Source organism: Brachyistius frenatus, unplaced genomic scaffold (genome assembly GCF_029030835.1).
Source record: "Brachyistius frenatus isolate BFR_SWC_R1_liver_20210118 unplaced genomic scaffold, ASM2903083v1 Contig_278, whole genome shotgun sequence".
Lineage (NCBI taxonomy): Eukaryota > Metazoa > Chordata > Actinopteri > Embiotocidae > Brachyistius > Brachyistius frenatus.
In genome coordinates, this window is record NW_027210877.1 from 175,001 (window position 1) to 199,000 (window position 24,000).

Sequence of the window (24,000 nt, forward strand, 5' to 3'; positions counted from 1 at the left end):
CCAGGACAGAGGAAGCTCGGCCGCTCAGGTCTCCGGAGCTGCTTTTATATCAGCTTTTTGTGTGTTCACAGTACACATGGCTGTCTGTGTGTGTCTGTTTGTGTCTGTTTGTGTGTCTTTGTGTGTCTGTTTGTGTCTGTTTGTGTGTCTGTTTGTGTCTGTGTGTGTCTGTTTGTGTCTGTGTGTGTCTGTTTGTGTCTGTTTGTGTGTCTGTTTGTGTCTGTTTGTGTCTGTTTGTGTGTCTGTTGTGTGTCTGTGTGTGTCTGTTTGTGTCTGTTTGTGTGTCTGTTTGTGTCTGTTTGTGTGTCTGTTTGTGTCTGTTTGTGTCTGTTTGTGTCTGTTTGTGTGTCTGTGTGTGTGTTTGTGTGTCTGTGTGTGTGTCTGTTTGCGTGTGTGTGTCTGTCTGTGTCTGTGTGTGTCTGTGTGTGTCTGTGTGTCTGTGTGTGTCTGTGTGTGTCTGTGTGTCTGTGTGTGTCTGTGTGTGTCTGTGTGTGTCTGTGTGTCTTTACGACTGTACTAATGTACATTAGCTGTGAGTCATCAAGAGATGGAGGGTCAAAGGTGAGCTGAGAAAAACATCTGTTATTCAGACATTAAACTGCGACCCGACCACACGTCTGCTTCCACTCCTCCGTCACAGCTCCCACACTTCTCCTTCCTTTCTTTCCCACTTCTCCTTCCTTTCTTTCCCTCTTCTCCTTCCTTTCTTTCCCTCTTCTTCCTTTCTTTCCCTCTTCTTCTTCCTTTCTTTCCCTCTTCTCCTTCCTTTCTTTCCCTCTTCTCCTTCCTTTCTTTCCCTCTTCTCCTTCCTTTCTTTCCCTCTTCTCCTTCCTTTCTTTCCCTCTTCTCCTTCCTTTCTTTCCCACTTCTCCTTCCTTTCTTTCCCTCTTCTCCTTCCTTTCTTTCCCTCTTCTCCTTCCTTTCTTTCCCTCTTCTCCTTCCTTTCTTTCCCTCTTCTCCTTCCTTTCTTTCCCTCTTCTCCTTCCTTCCTTTCCCTCTTCTCTTTCCTTTCTTTTCCCTTCCCCTTTCTTTCCCTTCCTTTCTCTTTCCCACTTCTCCTTCCCTTTCTTTCCCTTTCTTCTCCTTCCTTTCTTTCCCTCTTCTCCTTCCTTTCTTTCCCTCTTCTCCTTCCTTTCTTTCCCTCTTCTCCTTCCTTTCTTTCCCTCTTCTCCTTCCTTTCTTTCCCTCTTCTCCTTCCTTTCTTTCCCTCTTCTCCTTCCTTTCTTTCCCTCTTCTCCTTCCTTTCTTTCCTTCTCCTTCCTCTTTCCTTTCTTTCCCTCTTCTCCTTCCTTTCTTTCCCTCTTCTCCTTCCTTTCTTTCCCTCTTCTCCTTCCTTTCTTTCCTTTCTTTCTTCTCCTTCCTTTCTTTCCCTCTTCTCCTTCCTTTCTTTCCCTCTTCTCCTTCCTTTCTTTCCCTCTTCTCCTTCCTTTCTTTCCCTCTTCTCCCTTTCTTTCCCTCTTCTCCTTCCTTTCTTTCCCTCTTCTCCTTCCTTTCTTTCCCACTTCTCCTTCCTTTCTTTCCCTCTTCTCCCTTTCTTTCCCTCTTCTCCCTTTCTTTCCCTCTTCTCCTTCCTTTCTTTCCCTCTTCTCCTTCCTTTCTTTCCCTCTTCTCCCTTTCTTTCCCTCTTCTCCTTCCTTTCTTTCCATCTTCTCCCTTTCTTTCCCTCTTCTCCTTCCTTTCTTTCCCACTTCTCCTTCCTTTCTTTCCCTCTTCTCCCTTTCTTTCCCTCTTCTCCTTCCTTTCTTTCTTCTCCTTCCTTTCTTTCCCTCTTCTCCCTTTCTTTCCCTCTTCTCCTTCCTTTCTTTCCCTCTTCTCCTTCCTTTCTTTCCCTCTTCTCCTTCCTTTCTTTCCCTCTTCTCCCTTTCTTTCCCTCTTCTCCTTCCTTTCTTTCCCTCTTCTCCTTCCTTTCTTTCCCTCTTCTCCCTTTCTTTCCCTCTTCTCCTTCCTTTCTTTCCCTCTTCTCCCTTTCTTTCCCTCTTCTCCTTCCTTTCTTTCCCACTTCTCCTTCCTTTCTTTCCCTCTTCTCCCTTTCTTTCTCCTTCCTTTCTTTCCCTCTTCTCCTTCCTTTCTTTCCCTCTTCTCCTTCCTTTCTTTCCCCTTCTCCTTCCTTTCTTTCCCTTTCTTTCCTCTTCTTCTTTCCTTCCTTTCTTTCCCTCTTCTCCTTCCTTTCTTTCCCTCTTCTCCCTTTCTTTCCCTCTTCTCCTTCCTTTCTTTCCCTCTTCTCCCTTTCTTTCCCTCTTCTCCTTCCTTTCTTTCCCTCTTCTCCCTTTCTTTCCCTCTTCTCCATCCTTTCTTTCCCTCTTCTTCTCATCCTCATAAGACCTTTTTTTGTTAGTTTTTCAGGACATGAGGGTTTTCCTGCTCTTTTTTTGTCCTTCTCTATTTTTTCATAATCAGCATTGCCTCCCTTGGTTTTTCTTTATAACTACTAACTTGTTTATGACCTTGTACCCCCCCCCCTTCCAACCCCATAACTAATCCTAGATCTCTCTTTGTCCCACAGCCTAGCAACTAGTGTGTACCGGATGGAAAACAGCGACACTACCAAGCGTATGCATGCTGTACATTCACAGCGACCTTATCTTCAGAGGAATGAGAGAAAGCGAGGTCACGGCAGGAGAGCCAAAACAGATCTTAAGATTACCGATACACAAAAACAGCATATTTAGCTCACGCACAAAGTATTCAAACTTATCACATAGCACAAATTCCTCAGACTTTCCCGTTGGACAGGAAACTGGCAACAGTTGCTTGGGGGGGATTAAAAAATTTACTTCCACTTTTTTTTTTTTTTTTAAACTACATGCTTTGATTTTAAGGGTCTTAAACTTTGACTTCCCCTGCAGTTGCGTAATTGCATTGGAATTTTCTGACCAGAATTAAAACAGTGCAGTGAAATGGTACTGATTAGCTTTGCAACATGCAAAACGAGCCCGACACCGCGGCTACGCAGAAGGCCCAGCAGGAGCAGTACATTAGTGGAGCAGCAGCTACACAGGATGCGTTCAGGCACCTTAATGAGGATGGAGTCTTCCAAGTACTCAGAGACCAACACACAATCGCTATGGTTACATATGTGTATATATATATATATATATATATATATATATGTATATTTATAAAAAAATATATATATAAAAATATAAATATAAATAGCCTCCAAAACCTTGAAAGATGTTGTACGAGTTTCAATCTTTTCTATTGGTATTAGAGGGAGCAGAGGTCTGACCCAATGGTGGTGCTAGAGTGAAAGATAATGGGGTTACCAAAGTTATTGGAGTTCTTCCTGACATGAACATAAATGTGTGTACCAAATTTCATGACAATTAAATCAATAGTTGTTGAGATATTTCAGTCTCCATCAAAGTGGTGGCTGGACGATCTTCGGTACCGAGGCTTCTTGTCTTTTTATTGTTTTTCCGGTGTTGCCGGATGAGAAGTCAGCAGAACACTTAAGTCTACGGTCTGAAAGTCAGCAAGTCAGACCATCTGTTGTGGACCCATCAAACGACTGAGATTCTTCAAATCCAGCACTCTTTTTTTCCTGAGTTTGTGGTTTATGTGAGGAGAGATGGCCACCAGAGGGCGACCAAAGCGAAGCCACCACACCATGCTGAGGTCACAGGTTCCAGAGGATGGCGGCAGAATTACATTTTAGTGTATGCACATGAACAACCCACTCATTGGTACGTTACTTTAGTCATACCGGTCTGTTCTAGTGAACACTCGCCATAGCTTTTCTTTACTCAGTACACCTTGGGTCTGAAACCATTTACAGTTCACCATCATACCCGGGAAATTTGCTTCATAGCTCAAACCGATAAGGTTTAGCGAACTTTGATAAGCAATTGTTTGCGCTAGAGGCAGCATACAGGGTGGTTGGACGCAAAAAAGTGGACCTGGCGACAGACCCTCGTCAATCTGGAGACAAAGGAAAGCGTGCTGTGGATTATTCTGATTTCCAGATAGTCTACATGAGAAAAAGGGAGGGTACAGCTCTACTGAAGTCAGTACACTTCATCAGCTGGGGACCATGAAAGTCGATACAAATATACACCAAAATTCAAGGAATATTTGTTGTGATATCTCATTTGGGACCGTTGCCATGGAGCTACGCCACCAGTCCAACTCTTTTCTCGAGATGTGACCGGCTACTGAAGATGTTTCTGGAAAGAGAAACAGAGTTAACAAAGCATGAAAAGAAAAATAGAGTAGCGAGATGAGCCTGCAGTCAGAAAGCAGAACCAGCAGAAGGAGATGGGCAGAAACAGACGGCAGGACGCTGGCATTAACGAGTAGGATTATATTCACGGCCTGCGTTCTTACCGCAGGATGTTACGTGGAAAAGAGCAGCATGTAAACTTGCAGCTGAGTAAAGTCGTTACCCCGGACCTTCAATTTGCTGCTTTATCACCTCTCCTGGACTTCAGCTTAATGTCTTTATAATGAAAGCCAGATGCAGCAAGGGAGAGCAGAGGGGAGCTGTGAGGAGGAAGTGGGACTGGAGTTATCACGACTCAGCCTCTTCTCACCCACGGCAGCATCCACTGGGTGTTTAGCCAAGAGCACGTATGTACCAGTTTCTATCTCCATTACCGAATGTTTTACTGCTGGAATGAACAACGGCTCGGATGGAAACCTGAAAGCGGAGTCTGTCTCCTGCTCAGCTGTGTATACATCTATAGCCCCCTCCCCCCCAGATTTCACCCAGTCACCAATGCGGTGTCCCTGCCTTCCTCTTTTATACATATCTATATCTATAGATATCTATATATCTATATATCTATAGATATCTATATATCTATAGATATATATATACAGTGGTGTGAAAAAGTGTTTGCCCCTTCCTGATTTCTTATTTTTTTGCATGTTTGTCATGCTTAAATGTTTCAGATCATCAAACAAATTTAAATATTAGTCAAAGATAACACAAGTAAACACAAAATGCAGTTTTTAAATGAAGGTTTTTATTATTAAGGGAGAAAACCAATCCAAACCCACATGGCCCTGTGTGAAAAAGTGTTTGCCCCCTCCTGTTAAAACATAACTTAACTGTGGTTTATCACACCTGAGTTCAATTTCTCGAGCCACACCCAGGCCTGATTACTGCCACACCTGTTCTCAATCAAGAAATCACTTCAATAGGACCTGCCTGACAAAGTGAAGTAGACCAGAAGATCCTCAAAAGATAGACATCATGCCGAGATCCAAAGAAATTCAGGAACAAATGAGAAAGAAAGTAATTGAGATCTATCAGTCTGGAAAAGGTTCTAAAGCCATTTCTAAAGCTTTGGGACTCCAGAGAACCACAGTGAGAACCATTATCCACAAATGGAGAAAACATGGAACAGCGGTGAACCTTCCCAGGAGCGGCCGGCCGACCAAAATTACCCCGAGAGAGCAGCGACGACTCATCCGAGAGGTCACAAAATACCCCACGACAACATCCAAAGAACTGCAGGCCTCACTTGCCTCAGTTCAGGTCAGTGTTCATGACTCCACCAGAAGAAAGAGACTCGGCAGAAATGGCTGCATGGCAGAGTTCCAAGACCAAAACCACCGCTGAGCAAAAACAACATTAAGGCTCATCTTGTTTTTGCCAGAAAACATCTTGATGATCCCCAAGACTTTTGGGAAAATACTCTGTGGACTGACGAGACCAAAGTTGAACTTTGTGGAAGGTGTATGTCCCGTTACATCTGGCGTAAAAGTAACACCGCATTTCAGAAGAAGAACCTCATACCAACAGTAAAATATGGTGGTGGTAGTGTGATGGTCTGGGGCTGTTTTACTGCTTCAGGACCTGGAAGACTTGCTGTGATAAATGGAACCATGAATTCTACTGTCTACCAAAACATCCTGAAGGAGAACGTCCGGCCGTCTGTTCGTGACCTCAAGCTGAAGCCAACTTGGGTTCTGCAGCAGGACAAGGATCCAAAACACACCAGCAAGTCCACCTCTGAATGGATGAAGACTTTGGAGTGGCCTTGTCAAAGTCCTGACCTGAATCCTATTGAGATGCTGTGGCGTGACCTTAAAAAGGAGGTTGGTGCTGGAAAACCCTCCAATGTGGCTGAATTACAACAACAACTCTACAAAGATGAGTCGGTCAACATTCCTCCACAGCTGGAAAAGACTCATCGCAAGTTATCGCAAACGCTTGATTGCAGTTGTTGCTGCTGAGGGTGGTCCAACCAGTTATTAGGTTTAGGGGGAAACACTTTTTCACACAGGGCCATGTGGGTTTGGATTGTTTTTCTCCCTTAATAATAAAAACCTTCATTTAAAAACGGCATTTTGTGTTTACTTGTGTTATCTTTGACTAATATTTAAATTTGTTTGATGATCTGAAACATTTAAGTGTGACAGACATGCAAAAAAATAAGAAATCAGGAAGGGGCAAACACTTTTTCACACCACTGTATATATATATATATATATATATATATATATATATATATATATATATATAAAAATATAAATAGCCTCCGAAAACTTGAAAGATGTTGTACGAGTTTCAATCTTTTTTTTTTTTATTAGGGGGAGCAGAGGTCTGACCCTGGAGAGACGGGGCGGCCAGCTCTCCAGAAGGCCTTGGCTTTGGCACTCGCTAATATTTTACATTAAAGCAGCTTCAAGGCTTACAGGGTGTAAAACACTCACAAATCACCGAGCCATACTGTCCAAGAAACCAGTCAGAGGAATAATACTGGGTCGGATTTAATGAGACATTTATAAAGTTAGTACGGATGGTTTCTAATGTAACTGCTTAACTATTACTGCTTATATTTTACATCTGTGGATCCAAATGTGTCGACATATTAACTGCTTTTCCCCTGACGGTACCAGCTCGGCTCTACTGGCTTTTTCTGGGTTTTCCGTTGTCCTTGGATAGTAGCTGGTATCTGGTACTACTGTTAGTATCGCGATACTAAAAGGGGACATGAAAGTAGTGCGGACCACGAGCTTCCAGCTGCAGGCTGATGAAGGTTGGTTTCCTCTCACCTCCTTCTCTGGAAGCAGTTTGTTGCAGTTTTGCGCCCAGTGAGTGTTTAATGAAGTCGGTCTTGTGTCGAACTCAGTTCCCCTGCAGATGTCTGTTGCCCCAAACCCCGCCCACCTGAACGTGAGCAAAGCTCGGGCCTGAGGTGTTGTGTTCATATGCCTTAAGTCCTAAAACCCAAACTGAACATTATTAGCAATTTCTGTGTGGAAGTTTTGATTTTTGAAGTATAGAGGCGATTTTGTTGGCATTGATTTTGAAGATGACATAACGGCAGCGGCTTGAGGGGAAACTATCTAATCCAGAAAAGCACCTGATGAGTAGAACTGTTACCATCAGTGCAGCGGCAACTTTAATGTCTATCAATGTCATTCAGGGCGTTTTCACACCTGAAAGTCTGGAACGTCGTCTAGACTAAGGTTCATGTTTTTATCACATCGAATACATTTGATCCGGTTCGTTTTAGTTTCATATTGGAAGACACACCGATATCCTGCCGTCATCAACTGTGTGTCTCTGACCACCTGATGAATTTGTAGACGGGTGTGTGTCCGATGTCGACGTCTTGTCAATCCAGCCGGTGGCCTTTTCCGTTTAAATGGAGGAACATGAAGGAAAAGATCCGTTGAGTTGCCTCGATATTAATATCATTGTGGCGTTATAACCAGCACTTATAAGTTTGGCTTTTTTATCCGTTTATTCAAGTTGACTTTGATGTCTTTGTCGTCCAGAGAACAATTAAACACTTCGTCTCCTTCTCGTGAGCTACCGCGGCTCACTTTTACTTCTTTACTGCCTCTTTTTCTTCTTCTACTGTTTATTGGGAGACGATAGTCTGCCTCAACTTCCTGTAATTGGTCCGAAAGTCTGAGCCAATCAAAAACTGAACCGTGTCTCAGTTTGATCCGGACCGAGACCACCCCTTTTTTTGTCAAACCAATTTTTGTGGACTGAGGCACCTTTCCCACCTAATATTTTGGTTCAGAACCAAACTGCTCAGTCCGAAGGTCCGGACCAAACAAGGTGTGAAAGCACCCTCAGTGTTGAAACATCTAGTCTGTGTTTCACTCTTCAAAGCAGGTCAGCGTGGTAACAGTCACTCACAGAGTTGCAGTGTTGATGCTGAAATGGGAACCGCATGTGCATTCTTTGGAAAAAGAAATGAGGGCTAAAATGAGAGTGTTAAAATTTCTGTAATTGTATTTTCCTCTTGGAGGTGTTTAATCTCCCCAAAGTAGGCCATTAGGTAAAAAGACAACGCTCAGCTGTTGGGATAACGGGAATGAAAAAAAAAAAATCGAGCTTATGACAATGCCCCCATGTTTACTACTAGACTCCATTCAACACAGCCTTTGTCGTCTAAAAAGGGATTTACTGGCTTAGCCACTCATCACATTTTCTCCATTCGCTGAGATTTGCATTGGATGTGAAAGGATTTAGAAAAGGACTGCTGCTCTTCCACTGGGCCAAGATTACGACATTCCCAAGACGGGGTCGGAAGAACATTTTGCACATGGTAATTATCTGCCTAATTCCCAATTCAGGTTTTTGTCAAAGTTTTCCATCATTAGCATGTTTTTAGCTCAGCCACCTGTGGAACGATGAGGACCAGAGGGGGGACAGAAGCCAAGATGTGTGCTGTCCACATCCCCTGAATTCATCGAGCCACACTGCCAGATATGTGACAATCTATAAAAAAATGGTGTTTCGGGGCCAGATGACAAAACACAAAACTCCCACATAAAAAGTGCTTCTGCGTTGGGTGGAGGTGCTTTGGGTTGCTCACCCTTCTCGCCAAGCCCAGGGCGATGTAGCACTTCTCCCCGGCATCGACTATCTCCACCTCGTAGTAGTGGCAGCGGGTGGTGAGCGGCTGGCGAGCCTGAGCCAAACCCACATCCATGATGCTTTTCCCTTTGCCAACATACTCCAAGAGCTGAGAAAAAGCAGATAAACAGAGAGGAAGACAAAAGTTATATGGAGGGTTAATATGTCAAGAAATAAAACAATGGAGCAGACTAGATTACCAACTGGATATTTCCCTGGGTTCAAGACCGTAAAAGGATCGGTTGCATTTTGCTAAATTGTTTTTCACAAAGTTTGCAGCAACCTCAACAAATTTAAAGAACGACACTTAAAAAACTGCACAACAAGCTTTTTAGAGACTCCAGAGCGGCATGTTTTTAAGGAATGTGGGCGTCTGTCGGGTCCAAACATCAGTCGCAGAAGTTTATGGTGGTTTTCTGACTTGCTGATCCTCTGATTTTCCCTCCGGCACCATCAGGAGCTTTACGTTTGTGGATTTGAGTGGAATATCTCTTCAACTACTGGATGGATTGCCATGAAGTTTGGTACAGATATCCATAGTGCCAAGAGGGTGAGGCCGATTCATGTGTCTATTTATGTATTTAACATTGATTTTACCATGCAAGACATTAAGAACAAATTCTTCTCCCCAATAACAGTCTGGCAAGCATCAGAAAAACTCATGTAGGAGGGAGAGAGAAGAATGAACAGACTGAAACAATAGAAAATCAACTGTCAAAAATCGATTGCCAGGAAGTCTGTACACATACATTGATAGGAGTCTTCTTCTTCTTCTTCTTCCGCTTCCTTTTCCTTAACTCCACATTCTTAGACATTCTTAACAGTTTTTGCATCCAAACTAAAACATCTACATTTCAAAGCCAAAGCGATCTCCAGCTTTTCAGCACCCTTTCAGAGAAAAAGCTCATACCAACACGCCTGAAGAGCCCATGTCACATGACCATTCATGTACACTGGGTCTGCCACAACAAACCAATGAAACAGCACATCTGGCGACCCATCACATTGCGCAAGCTGCGGGTTGGTTCAGTGGCGTGATGAGTGACATGGAGAAGCAACACTGGAGCTCCATGTTTGGCCAATAACAAGACCAATTGTTCAAATAATAGTAGTGATAATATAATGCAGAATTTAACCCGCACAGCAGCCGCTAACATAAACAACCTGTAATTCCGTGATGAAGTAGCCACGGATAGTCGAGGCTGCAGGGGGGAATTTTGCCGGAAAAGGGTCAGGTGATGCAGGCGTGGCGAATCAGGGGAAGGACACGTCGTGACTGATGAGCCCCGATGAGGAAGCAAGCGACGGTGGTTTTAAAAGTGTCTGTTTCCTGACGTTCAGAAAACGACACAATCCAACAAAAAGGGGGACAAAAGCAGCGTCTCAGTTTTAGACAAAAATTTATTTGTGTAGCCTGATGGTGACCATGGTGACCATGACACCAGCTAAACAACAGCATGTTAGGAATGTCAACATGCTAACATTAGCAATTCTGCTAAAGGCGTCTCCGCACCCAAGCACAAGTTCAGAAAGGCCTCCTCCATTTTGGAGCGGGCAGAGTGGATGGAAACCACAGCTGATCAAGCTCGGGCAGGACTCTCTGCCCAGCGTGTTGTAATAGAGGCGAGAGACTTAACCACGCGACGAGCTCATGCAGATGTGTTCAAAGTGAGTGGGCACCATGATGGATTGACACTTCCAAACCCAGTCAGAAACGCTCAGTGAACCGCCCACGGCGAGCGTCCTGCAAGTACCAACAGCACAACTCCAGACTGCACGAACGTCACGCGATGACAATGCACCGACTTTCAGGTCTATTTTGGTCTTAAGCATCGAAACAGGTGAAGATGGGTGGGTACAGGCGAGTAGGTGGGCAGCTAGGCAACCGCAAAGCCCTCTAGGCTGAGCCGTGTTTCCAATGCCAGGAGAGCTACATGTGTGTGACTGAAGAATACACCCCGCAGTTTGAAAAGGCCAGGATGACAGACGAGGTGGGGGTGGACCAAAGTACTTGTGTATTAAGCCTTTGTGTTGTGTGAGCGTGTAACACCACCTGGGTGTGCTACGTTTCACTAGCCAGCCACTTAAGAGGACACACCTGGTGGGAGCAGCTATTCAACATGTGTCCAAAAAAAAAGAAGTCAAGAGTCTCAATTAAGTTATTACCATTTTCTCTTCTTGTTATTCCCTGTTGCTTAGTGATCCGTCAAACTGGAAATAATTCAGAAATGAGGCTTCGTTTGAGGCTCCGAGCTCGATGACGGATTAAACTGGTTTCTGAGGACGGCGCTTGTAGAGAGATGGTGAAGCTTCATACTTAGAGATGCTTCAAACACAACTTTGGCTCAATTACAGACATAAAATAACATAGCAGTTACTGCAGCATTCAAATAATTCCCAAAACAAAGCAAAACTACAACCAATACCACAAAGTTGTGTAACTCTTAAACTAAAAAGATTTAAATATTAATACAACAGTGCATTAGTATGAAGGTCTTTTTGTGTCTTTTTATGCACGCAAAAAAACTGTTTTGAAAGCAAATTTCTTGCACCTCAATCAAAAATCAAGTTTGTAAGTAAAAGTAAAAAACATTTTTGTTAGTTTTGGTCACAGAATTAAAAACTTTGCTTTTAAATCAGAAACACTTTGCTTTCAAGTCCAAAACCTTATTGAACCATATTTAATTCCTGGTTGTGTAATTGCATCATCACCAGATCTCTGCCATACATCCGACCACATTTCTCCCTCAATGTTTTTATTTAAATTGGTATTTTGTTTTATTTAGTCGAGTGTTTCTCAGTGAAATGCAGCTTTAAGATTTACCAAACACATTTCATTCTTCGTAAAACATTTGTAAAGCTGATTGTTTTAAATAAATATTTTGAAGCCTTCATAGTTTAAATCTTCGTCCGCTTGCTTGCAGTTCTCTTCTTAATCCATCATTTCTGACGTAAAATCATGTCTCCTACAACTTTTGATCAGAACGGAGGCTCGTGTTAATCAACTTTTTACTACAAATGTTCAGGCCCTGATGTCTCCACAGTAGGAGATAAACAATATGCACATCCACATCGAGTGACTTACAGGATCATCAAACTAACGCCTGTGGCTTCAGTTACATAATCGCATCAGCTACTAGTTGTGAGTCTGGTTGCATAAAGCCGCAGAAATATTGTGCGTGTAGACCTGAGCAGCCATTAATGAACATTGAGACGGTTATATGCAGTTTCATACGTGGCGTCTATTAATTTTTTTATCTGTTAAACTTCAATTTGACTATGAAGAGCATCTATCTGTGACACTAAAACATTGTTAAAGTAGAAAAGTGTTTTTTTCTATTTACACAAATGAAATCTTTCCAGATTCTTGCAGCTCTTAATTTCTCTGACGTAGCTTGCTGATTAATTGTTCACATGGATAACGGTTGCAGAGATTTCAACATTAATCCTCCACCTTCTCCCCTTTCATGCCTGGACAGCTGCTTTTTCTTTTGAGGAGAGGAGGAAAGAGTTTCGGTGTGATGAGCACTCAGTCACACCTTCTTTTCTTTTTCTTTTTTTTTTTTTGCTTCTTGCTGCTGAGTAATGGGAGGAGGAGTTGGAAGAGGAGGAGGAGGAGGAGAGGGCAGAAAAAGAGATGTAGCCTTGAGCAAAGCATGCCTCACTGAGATAGCTGACAGTCTCCGCCCCCCTCGTCTTCTTTCTCTCGCCTATCTCGCTGCTGTAATTGCGAGCAGCGATGTGCTCGCCGTGTGTTTTTGTTGAGCCGCTGCCTGGAAACAGATGTAACGCCCAGAAAGCTGCCTGCCAGCTTCCTGTCACAGCTAATGGGGGGAAACTTAAAAAGATACTGAAGCGAAATTAGAAGAGCTCTTCTTTATTATGTGGTTCGTACTTGTCAACTCTGACTCTTAACGCGATTACACACCATAAAAAACGTGTGGAATTTAAAAACATTCCCTGCTGCAGTAACAAGAGCCCATGAAGCTCAGCTCACTTACGTTTGTTGTCATTGTGTTTATATTTTCATTCTTTAATAACAATCATGCTTTTCTTGGGTTTGTTTCCTTTGGTATTTCTGATTGTTTTGCATTTTCTGTTCACTATTTTTGTCCCCACCTTTCTTTCACCTCCCGGTCCCGCCCATTTATTCCTCATCGTTATTCCCTAAAAAACTCAAATATGGGCATAAAAAAGGGGAATGATCTTAGATCCAATTGTGGCACTCCAGTTTGGAAAATGTATGCGCCAGCCTTGTCCTTGGACCAGCGGCTGTGATTCCCTGCTCCAATTCATCTCTCACTGGGGCTGGGTGGCCTCCAGGGTCTAAATCTGACTTGTCCATCAGTCACTTTTTCGTGCATGAGGCATCCGAGATGAATATCCTGAAAACCATTGCCATAATACCACAGCTGGTCACAGCCACTCTGTCATTGCTGCTGTTTTTAAAATGGGCCAGCAGGTATTCCTCTATGTGCTGAATGCATCCACAAGTGCTGAACACTGTTAATATTACCTGTCATGATATTAAAATAAAGCTTTATCTCATTATTTCTGGCTATAAATTACCCGAATTAAACTGCTATAACCCTCAAAGGCAATTCCCACTTGGAAGTTTTCAATAAGTTCAGAGACTGCTCCTGTTGCGCGTGAACGATGTGCAGCAGTGGGACGTGCACGTCGCAGCAGGAAGATACAACCCCAATGAGTACATGTTACAAATTTTGTCGCTTGATCATCATCAGTTACTGAGTCACGCACGTTTTCTTGAACGTTAGTCTGGCGCATCTGCCGATTTGTCCGTGAACATGACCGGCGGGTGCACATCTAAATTTGTGTCAATCACCAACGGAGTTCCTTGAAATGCTTCAGAAAGTCTACGGCAATGAAGCAATGAGCCTCCAGAGATGTTTTCAGTGGCATTGGCGTTTCCAAACGGGCAGAACTGGAAAAGGCTCCGAGGGTCAGACTGTCAACACGGAGTTCTACCAGGACCTTTTGAGATGTCTGAGGGACAAAAGAGTCACTGCAAATCACCTGAACTTTGGCGCCATGGCAACAGGGTTCTCCAACATGACGCCACTTCTGTTCGCCGGATTTGACTCCCTGCTCAGCTTTCTGTTCCTCAATCATTTCTCACAAACTTTGATGTGTGCTCTCTGCTCGAATTTCATGTGTGTAAAACATCGCGGACGAACCCCAACCACTGCTCACAAAAACATGCGTAACTCAGATGCTGATTTTGATCAAGCGCCAAAATGTGTTACAGTGATTATGTAACAATTAGGAAAGACCAACAACCAAGCGGCAACCGAATGTGACGTCACTCTTTGGTTTGTGAACTGCTGTCTATGGAGCCTTTTTGGAGCCAACCTCTAGTGGCTCTCGATGGTATTGCACTTTATGGCACTCATTTTTAAGAGCTGAAACTACATCCACTTATATATACAGCCTCCAGCCTGCAACTCACTTCCACCTACTCATCACAAAAGCACAACCGCTCGCATGTTCAAACTCAACTCAAACTCCAGGGTCCTTGCTAACACATTCAATAATCATACTTGCATATTTGCAGAACAAATTAGGGCAACTTTGAAATATTACAACCAGAATAAATCTGTCACTTGTGATGAAGTTTTAACGACTTTCCTGTCGAAACGTGTGCAATGCCTCCATTGTGATGTCACGGGAGCTTTCGGTGCGACTGGTCTGGAAGTTCAAAGACGCACTTGGCACCAAATCAATATGCAAAATCAAAGCAGAACCTGCAATTACCACAGAACTGACACAGCAGGTTTGTTTGGTGAAATATTTACTGTCAGAAAACACAACGATATTTGGCCTGAAACTTCCCCACGTTTGAAATTCTGCCAGATAGTAAGAAACCAATCAACATGAACTTTCACATCGGATCAAATACTGGCAGTAGGATTTGAACACTAAACATCCGCCACAAGTTATTTAAATAAATAAACAAAGGAAAACAGACTCCACCTGAGCCAAAGTCTCTATAATTGCATTCAGCGGAGAAATAACAACATGAACATGCAGGTCAAAGTGAAATCGGAGAGCTTTTCCTACTTGGTTCACATTACTGCCAACATTTAGGTTTCAAAACACGGGAGGTTTTATTGTGTGTGTGTGTGTGTGTGTGTGTGGGAGGGGGGGGGGGTCGTACAGAGTTTACACTGCCTAATGTCAAATGGTGTCAGCCCTCTAAATCTGCTTCTCTCCCACTGAGCTCACATACACGGAGTTTTACAACAGAGGAACTCCTAATGAAGAACTTTGTGTGTTTTTGTTGTATGACAGCAGCATAAGTATGAAACTGTGATAAAATGTGAACTATTAAGACAACATGTTAACTAAAAATCCCTTCCAAGCTGCTGGAAGAAATTTTAATAAAATACTAAAATAGATATACAATGAAGTAAAACCAGTTAAAATGTATGAATAAATAGACAACTGAATAAACGCAAAAAAAATAAATAGGGTTCGATGAAAGGCCAGACTAAACAGGACTACTTTTAAAATGATCAACACTTCCTGCGGGCCTCGGGCCTTCAGTAGGACCCGTTACCGAGATGTACAACACATGTACGTAGGATAAAACATCTCACACTTATGTACAGCTGGACTTCTGTGAACCTGTTTAACTTATAAATCCAGATTTAATTTGCCTCCTCTGGATGAAGCTCTTCCTGGTTTCCTCTTTTCTCACGCTGCTTAGTTCAAAGACCTGGAGACGACCGCGGCGGTGCCACCGTTGGGGAACGCTCGATGGGAACGCCGTGAACTTTCCTCCCAGGAACCAGTGTCATGTTGGGATCTGTGACTATTGTTCCCAGAAGGAAGGAAGGAAGGAAGGGAAGGAAGAAAGGAAGCAGGCAACCTTAGAGGGGAGCGTTGGTACGACAGCTGGCTCTGGTGACTGGAAAAGGCAGAGCGAAGAGCGAGAGCAGCGATGGAGGCTGCCGGGGTTCACGTCGTCCAAAGAACGGCACCGCTACAGCACAAAGGTGTCAGGGATGAGATGTAAAACACCTTCACCATGTTTGAACCTCCACATGGAGGGGGGTGGAGCCAAAACCAATAACTGCCGACTCCGGTGTCGTCCACATACCCGTCGCTCATCCGCAGCTGAGGGGTTAAAAGCCGGTTGGCACGGCGACTGGCTGAGACAACACGGAGGACTGGAGGCTCGCCGGCACAGCGAGTGGGAACGCCAGCCAAACGTCTCCTCTCCGGGAAAACAGTCGAGCGGCAGCACGGTGGCATTAAAAAAAAAGACTCCTTCAACTGACAGTCGAGAGAAAAGGTAGCGGAAATAAATCTGTCAATGTTGAGGGAGGAAAAAGGGGTGAAACCTAAAACCGACATCAATCAAATCTGTTTCTACTCACCTGATTTATTAAAAGAGCTGTTTGTAATTTGTTAGCATCAAATGAGTTTGTTTCCCTTATTAATCCGATGAAACTGTTTCACCACCTTCACTTTTAAGCTGATAACGTGCTCATTATAGGGGAGAACCAGTCACACTGTATCTGGTTGTTTTCAGGACAATCTATTTGAAGGGAGAAAACTATCCTAGCCTTTATATCAAGGAACACAAAATGTTCGTCTTCTGGAATAGTTTGGTTTTTACATGTATCTCACCATAAAATATTGCCCCTGGAGATATTGGTTCATAGTTGTTTAGAGGAGATTGTCTACAATCTGGAAATATCTGAACCTTGATTGTGGGACACTGAATGACTCAGCAATTTGAAAAAAGTAGGTACCGAGTGCCTGATGGGGATTTCATTAAAATCAACATATTTTCAAACCTCATCAACACAGGAGGAGAAGGAGGGGAGGGGAGGGGGGAAGGAGGAGGCGGGGAGGAAGGAGGATGAGGAGGGAAGGGAGGAGGAGGAGGAGAATGGGAGGGAGGAGGAGGAGGAGGAGGATGGAAGGTAGGAGGAGGAGGAGAATGGGAGGGAGGAGGAGGGAAGGGAGGAGGAGGAGGACGGGGAGGAGGAGGAGAATGGGAGGGAGGAGGAGAGGAAGGGAGGTGAGGAGGTCCCCTCGCGCCCCCGTGGAAAGTGAAAATGAATGCGTGATGAGATGTACTTTTAACTTTTTGAGTTCCATTGGAAGATAATACAGCAGGACTACTATTATTTTATTTTATAATATAATAATAATAATATATATATATATATATATATATATATATATATATATATATATATATATATACTATTATTTTGTACATTAAAACATAGGAGCCGGAGCTCAACTGTTGCATCATCTTCAGACTGCGAAGGAATGAAAGACAACACGATGACTCGCCACCTCTCGACTGTTTTTCTTGTCGCTGAAAGTGATGTCTGCAGAAGGAAAATCCCTCGACTGACTGATGTCACGAAGCAAGCTGCAAAAACACTGGGAAAAGGGTGACCCAAATCCAGTCACGGGCAAGGTCATACAAGGACACGAGACCAGAGGGTTCGAGCATTGCCCAAATTCAATAGAGCATTAAGCAGTGTTGTCAACAGAGGAAAAAAACACGCAAAACACAGCTAGTGCGCTTGATACGAGTACTGCGTTTGTTTTCACGCACAGTACATCTCCCAGCTGGAACCACTTTACTCTATATAATGCTACATAACATAATGATGTTCAACACCTCTGGAAACAGCGCTAATAAAGCTAATTAATAAACTGAGACCGGATCGATCGGCGCTGATGTCACCGGTTAGTCAACTGACACTTTGAAGCGTTGAGTTCGGTTGAAGGAATGAGAGCCTGAGGACACTATGCCCCGCCCACCTACATCGGTAACCTGACTTCACCCCAGACATGTCAATCAAACCAGACACGCCCCCCAAACATACCTCTCTTGGAGCCCTAATATCGAATGAAAGATGGGTTTATTTTCAGATGAATCACAGTAACACTGATCAGAAGGAGCGAGTCTCGCAAAAGACACTATAATAACTTGTGGGAAAATTTTAATAACTTTGTTTTTCCTTGGATAAGTTGAATGGGAGTCTATGGAGCTGGATGTTGTTTTGGAGCCAACCTCTAGTGGCCCTCGGTGGTATTGCACTTTAAAGGCACTTCCGCATTGACTTCACTTTTCAGACCCGGAAGATACGTCCACTTTTATAAACAGTTTATACACTGAATATATATTGTATATCTATATTGTCACAGTCTCAAAAAGACAAAAATTATTATCTTATTTTTAAAATCTCACATACACTTACAGTTTGTAGGATGGTTATTTCCATTAATCTGTTATTTTCTTGATTAATCCATTTGCCGTTTGATCTTTGAAACGTCAGAAAATGGTGAAAGATGTCAACCAGTGTTTCTAAGAACCGAAGATGCAGCTTAAAGTTTCCTGTTTTGTCCAGACCAACCGACCACAAACAAAATATTCAGTTTATTTTCATGGAGGACAAAGGAACTCAAAAATATTCACATTTCAGAAGCTGCAATCACAGAAATTTAGCATTTCTTTAATTAAAAATACTATTAATTTAATATTAATTAGGGATGGGCATTTCAAGCAAAAGTACTATTCAATATATGCACGTAACTATTCGATTATTAATCACATTATAATAATTATTATATATATATATATATATATATATATATATATATATATATATATATATATATATATATATATATATATAGGCGGAAATAAGGAAAACCAATAGTCTCACATACTAATTGATATATTATATTATAACAACTTGTCTAAAATCATGTCCCATCCCTATTATTAATGAAGTTGGTGATTAATTGATTGATCGTTGCAGCTCTCGTGTTTATAATAACTGCTGCTTGCGGTCCATCTTAAACTGCACGTGTTCATGAGGCAGCTCTCATTTGCATCTAAATGTAGCATGTTGAGCACAAGTTATACTCTGAATACTCAGAAATACAATCTTTGTGCTAAATTGGCACCGAACAGCTAAACGTTCCAAGAAAATGTCCAGGAAAACAAGAAAAAAAAGGAAAGGGACTATTTTTTGTCCTTCTTACCGTGCCGCTCACTCGGACGTCGTAAAGCCGGCCCCAGTCGTCTTCGTGGCTGTCCACCATCATCATGCTGTCGTCCTCCTCCAGGAACCACTCGGCCTGCAGGTCCACCTTCACCTCCTCCCCCATTGAGTGCATCCCTACAGCGGGGAACAGCCCCTCCGCCGACACTGGGACCTCCACCGAACCCACCTGCACCAGGAGGAGTGGTGGAATGAAGCAGCGAGTGAACCGACAGAAAGAAAGACGACACTTCCGCTTGGCCCGTTTTCAAATACGCATGTCATTAAAGACGAAAACAACACCGACCTCTTTGCCGTTTTTGGTGAAAAAGACCGTCGTGAAACCCGCTTCTATGTTTTCCGAGTGTATTCCACAGCCGATGCGGTCACCACGAGCACATTTAGGCCCAAACTGCTGCCCCACCGGGTTCCCATTGTACAACCTGAACAAGAAAGAAGAGATGTTTTACACTGCCGATGATTTTCTATTGAAGCGTTGACAATATGACAGCTAAAGCTATATTCATACTTGTGCTTATCATGGCAGCAAAACCAACCTACACTGGCTTCACTCCTCACAAATATAAATCCACATTTTGTTCTTTAAGTAACGTGAAGGAAACATATATCGGGTTCAAAGAAGACATATACAAGCAATTTGTTCATGCAATTAATACATCAATGTATTTGTTTGAACTGTGATGAGCACTTTCACACAGAACATGAATATTGCTGGTGAAAAAGCAATGTTTTTTGGGGGGTTTTTTTGGGAGGGGGGTGTTCAAAAGGAGCTTGATGTTTCTGAGCTTTTGTACCACGAAAAAAAGAATCAACCAATCACATGATGCGTTTCAGGTGTCGTGACATCGCGAGTTTTCGTTGTGGAGAATTTTCATGCACATGCTGCACTTGAAGCTCACATGCAGACAGAACAGCTTTTTACATGTTGGCCAGCGCAACCTGAAAAATCAGGTCTGAACCAAATATATTCTCAAACAGCACTTCTTCTCTGTCCGTCCATCTGTCTGTCTGGCTGCTGTATCAGGACTGACTGATGTGCACTACGATACATCACATTAAAGCCTCTCTGTCAGTGTGTTTACCTCCTTCAGTGGAATATCGTAATACTTTAATAACAACTGTGCTGATTTGAAAGAGTTTTGTGTTGTTTGTTCATCATTCCTGCAGCATGTGAAGCCCTAAAGATTCAGAAATAAGAACATCTTTTCCCTTGTAAACCTTCTCTTGCCCCAGCTGTCGTTCTCCTCCAGAAAATGAGTAAAACCACGTAAACCAACTACATTAATTCAGTGTTAGCCAGACAACGAAAAACTTCCCATCATCTCACCAAAAGGAGATCAAGATATATGAAAGTGTGTAATCACAGATCAGTGTGGCCTGAAAATGTACGACACGTGTTTACCGTTGCAATTAATGTGTCGACAGGTGAAACCAGAAGGCAGTTGTGGGGCTGCTGTAAAAAAAAAATGCAGTATTTATGCTAGAAATCACTACTCCCTGCTTTCAATTTAAATTCAACATACAAGGTTTTGGTGAAAAAAAATCTATCTGAAGATGTCGGCTTGAGCTCTGATAAACTGTGATGTGCATTTTTCATTATTCAGTGATCAGTCAAAAACAAAAAAAAGACAAACAAATGAAATCATGGTTGGAAAACTGTAACCTGAAGCCCCACAAATAAAACAGCGTTCAGGGCAAAAGGGCCAAAAATTCTCTTCTTGTATTAAGTGCGTTTATATTGGTGAAAAAAGATTTTAAAAAAAAACATAAAAGGGAAAGCAGAAGAATGGCGGTTGGACTTACTTGCCGTTGTCGGCGTGGTAAGCTACGGAGTACGGCAGCCAGCCGGGCTGGTGGTCCAGACGGTAGAACTTAGGCACCAGGCCCACTGCAATGGTCCCCCTCACACCCGGGTCCACTATAGTCACCTACACACACACACACACACACACACACACACACACACACACACACACACACACACACACACACACACACACACACACACACACACACACACACACACACACACACACACACACACACACACACACACACACACCAAGTCACTTCAACTGTGGCAGCAGTTCAATTGTTACATTTAAATTCTGTTTACTTCTGTGGGAGAATTGAAAAAGCTACTTTTAAAACAACATTAATTTACAGCCGAGAACTAAAATAAAAAAACACAAGTTTTAAATTGACTTCACTGAGTTGCACTTTAATGGAAAAACGACTCAGGAAAAGAAGTAAATCTCTGCATTTCATAGACCTCAATCTGCCTGCACAGGTCTACAGCTGACTTTTATACCAATTTGTATTACCATGAATACAGTTTGCACTTACTGCAATGCTCCAGCACTACGGAAAACTCTTATTGGCTGGTCAGTTGGTTCATAAACCCCCAACAAATTAAAATTACCATCACAAAAGCATTTAAACATCAAGCTAATGACCCAGATTCTTTTCTCAGGAGAGTCAAACAGAGCTGAAACTGAGAAGATATATTGGATTTTATAGTCATTAGATGGCCAGAAACGCAAATTCAACTGGACGCCAATGGTGCTCCATTTTTGCAAGATGGAAAATTGCCACCAAAAGTGGACCGACGCAGCCTTCATCTTACTTGTGGGCATGTTTTTTTGATTGTTTATTGGGTTTAATTGGGGAATTACAACACTGAGACAATTATGACCGCAATCAAAACTACGACAATGTGGCAACCATTACGCTGCCTTCAGCAACCAACAGCTGATGGAGGCCGCTCGCATCAGAGAAGATCAGAAGGCCTCGTAGACATAGATGTATTCTTATAAGATTAGAACAGAGGAGTAAAGATGATTGGCAGTGAGCTTCTTTCAATACTATTAACACATAAAGGAAATCAACACGTCCGAAAATGTTTAAAGCGACTTCCAGTCAGCTGTCTTGAATTAAACGACGAGTCTGCTTTTGTTTGAAGTGAATTTGATGTCCATTCATTTGCAACTTCAGCTTTTCTTCTGCTGTGATGACAGTGTGGAAACTGTTCGCATTAAAGTTCGCTCAGCCACCCGAAAGAGGGGCGGGGCAATTTGCAAAAAGTGGGAGGGGCTAAATGCAGGGACAATAGAGTCACACAAAAAAAAAATCTAAATGAAGCGATAGAAACAGTTGGAGCAACTCGAACAAATGTCAAGGAGTTTAAGCCGAATTAAGCAGCAACCAGCAGTGACGTCACCCATTGGTTTGTGAACTGAAGTTATGAAGCCCCGAGGTTGGATTATGGCCGTCACCATCTTGCTATTTTGTAGCAGGAAGTGACCATATACGGATGAGCTGGGGAGGCGCCAGCGGTGGATCTGACTGATCTGATTGGAAACCCATGGACGATATGACCCGTCCGCCTATAGCGGAAACCTGACTGCACCACAGGCCTGTCAATCAAACAGACATGCCCCCAAAAACACTGCTTTTTGAACGGGAGTCTATGGAGCCGCAGGCTTTTTGGAGCCAACCACTAGTGGCCCTCAGTGGTATTGCAGTTTAAGACACTTCAGCCTAATTTTTCAGACCTGAAAGCTACATCCACTTTAATTTCAAGTCTATGAGCCCGAGCAAGAGCATTGCCTAAAACTCTGCAACGGTCATTTACCAACATGGCGTCACACTCCGCTCACTTTGGGGGAGGGGCTCACATATTCACCTATTACACCAGCTAGTGTCTGATATACAGTTCACTGATGACTTTGTTGGATTTAATTCAGTCCATGAAAGTCATTGTGTATTTGTATTGTATTTCGCATTAAAAGTAGTGTTCGAGGAAAGTTGGATTAACATGACGAAACTGTTTTCTGTTGTATTAAAATATGATACCGGCACATCTGTACAGCCTATTGGCCCGGTGGCAAAACATCTGCATCCCTTCCTCACCACAGACGGAACCAAAGCACGCAAGCTGAACCCAATCAGCTAAATCAGCTGGACGCTAACGCAGTCACCTGCAGGAGAACTGCCCTGTCCGGTAGGTTCTTTTATTAGTGACCTCTCCAAATCAATTCTCACTTCGTTTCCTCCTCCTCCCTCTTCATCCCGGACCCCCCCATCCTGGCTCCTGCTCGACGGCTATCAGCACGTCAAACCAAAAAAACTTCTTGGGTTTCACCTTACTGAAGGTTTTTGGCCTGAATTCTTTTCCAGTCTGGCCGTTGACGGGATAATACTCTGGAGCCTGCTTTGTTTAGAAGAAGTAAATTCACGGCCTTGGCACGTCACCACTTTCACATCGATGAAATGTCACAAGTGTCTGTGTGACACAACTAAAAGCTACAAAAACACGGCAGACGACTTTGATTAGGGAAAAGAGCAGGAATGTGCCGTGAAGTTATGAAGGTAGGTACTTGTTTTCATTTTAAGATAAATCTAATAAAACAAGAGGAATGCTGCAGACGTTCAGCCGGGCTCGAGGAGGAGATGATGAAGAGCGGGGGGGAAGTGCAGCGGAGGTGGAACAGATTCCTCATGAAAGCGGAACGGGGAGAAACAGGAGGATGGTGGTGACGCAGACGTCGACAGGAGCCCTGACCTTTATCAGAATAAATGCTCCCAAAATTAGTTTTTCAAGATATCTGGGAAACTGACAAGCGTGTGCGTCATGGAGAGAATAATGTAGCGTAAACCTCTGGGAAACGACCACGGGGGAAACCTATTACTTTAAATGTCAGAGAGATCTTTCGGCCCTTCTGAATGTGAATCTCATTTAAATACAAACCTTATTGTCTTGAAGGTTTCTCTTACTGGGAGAGAAAGAGAGAAGAGAGGATAAGATTTAAAAGAAATGTCACATAAGGCACGAATCTGGAAGAAACATATCTGCAACGTTGAGATATTTATCTAAAATAGTGTTTCTTATATTAACAAGAAAAAGTTTGAGAAGAATGGTAGAGGCAGATTATGTGGTTCTGTTTCGCTCTATTTGCAGCCCGGCAGAATTACGTCGGTTCGATGGGTATCGTATCGTATCGTATCATATCGTATCGTATCGTATCGTATCGTATCGTATCGAGCCTATCGTTTCCTCCTGAAGCCTAAAAACCATCCTGTAAAAGAAGCGCCTGCCTCACCTGC

At 43.0% G+C, this 24,000-nt stretch overlaps 1 protein-coding gene across 3 annotated transcripts in view; it reads right to left on the bottom strand.

The window, feature by feature from the left end:
• spryd3 (SPRY domain containing 3) overlaps nucleotides 1-24,000 on the bottom strand; it is a 44,895-nt gene that overhangs the window by 17,289 nt on the left and 3,606 nt on the right. For 2 of the 3 annotated variants that reach the window (XM_069721901.1, XM_069721902.1), the window contains exons 4-7: nucleotides 20,698-20,822; nucleotides 19,181-19,316; nucleotides 18,875-19,063; nucleotides 8,790-8,939 (exon numbers count right to left, since the gene is read on the bottom strand). In XM_069721901.1, coding sequence (XP_069578002.1) covers nucleotides 8,790-8,939; nucleotides 18,875-19,063; nucleotides 19,181-19,316; nucleotides 20,698-20,822 — 600 coding nt within the window. Of the gene's footprint in view, nucleotides 1-8,789; nucleotides 8,940-18,874; nucleotides 19,064-19,180; nucleotides 19,317-20,697; nucleotides 20,823-23,644; nucleotides 23,670-24,000 lie in introns of all 3 variants that reach the window. The other variant, XM_069721903.1, reaches the window with a different exon arrangement.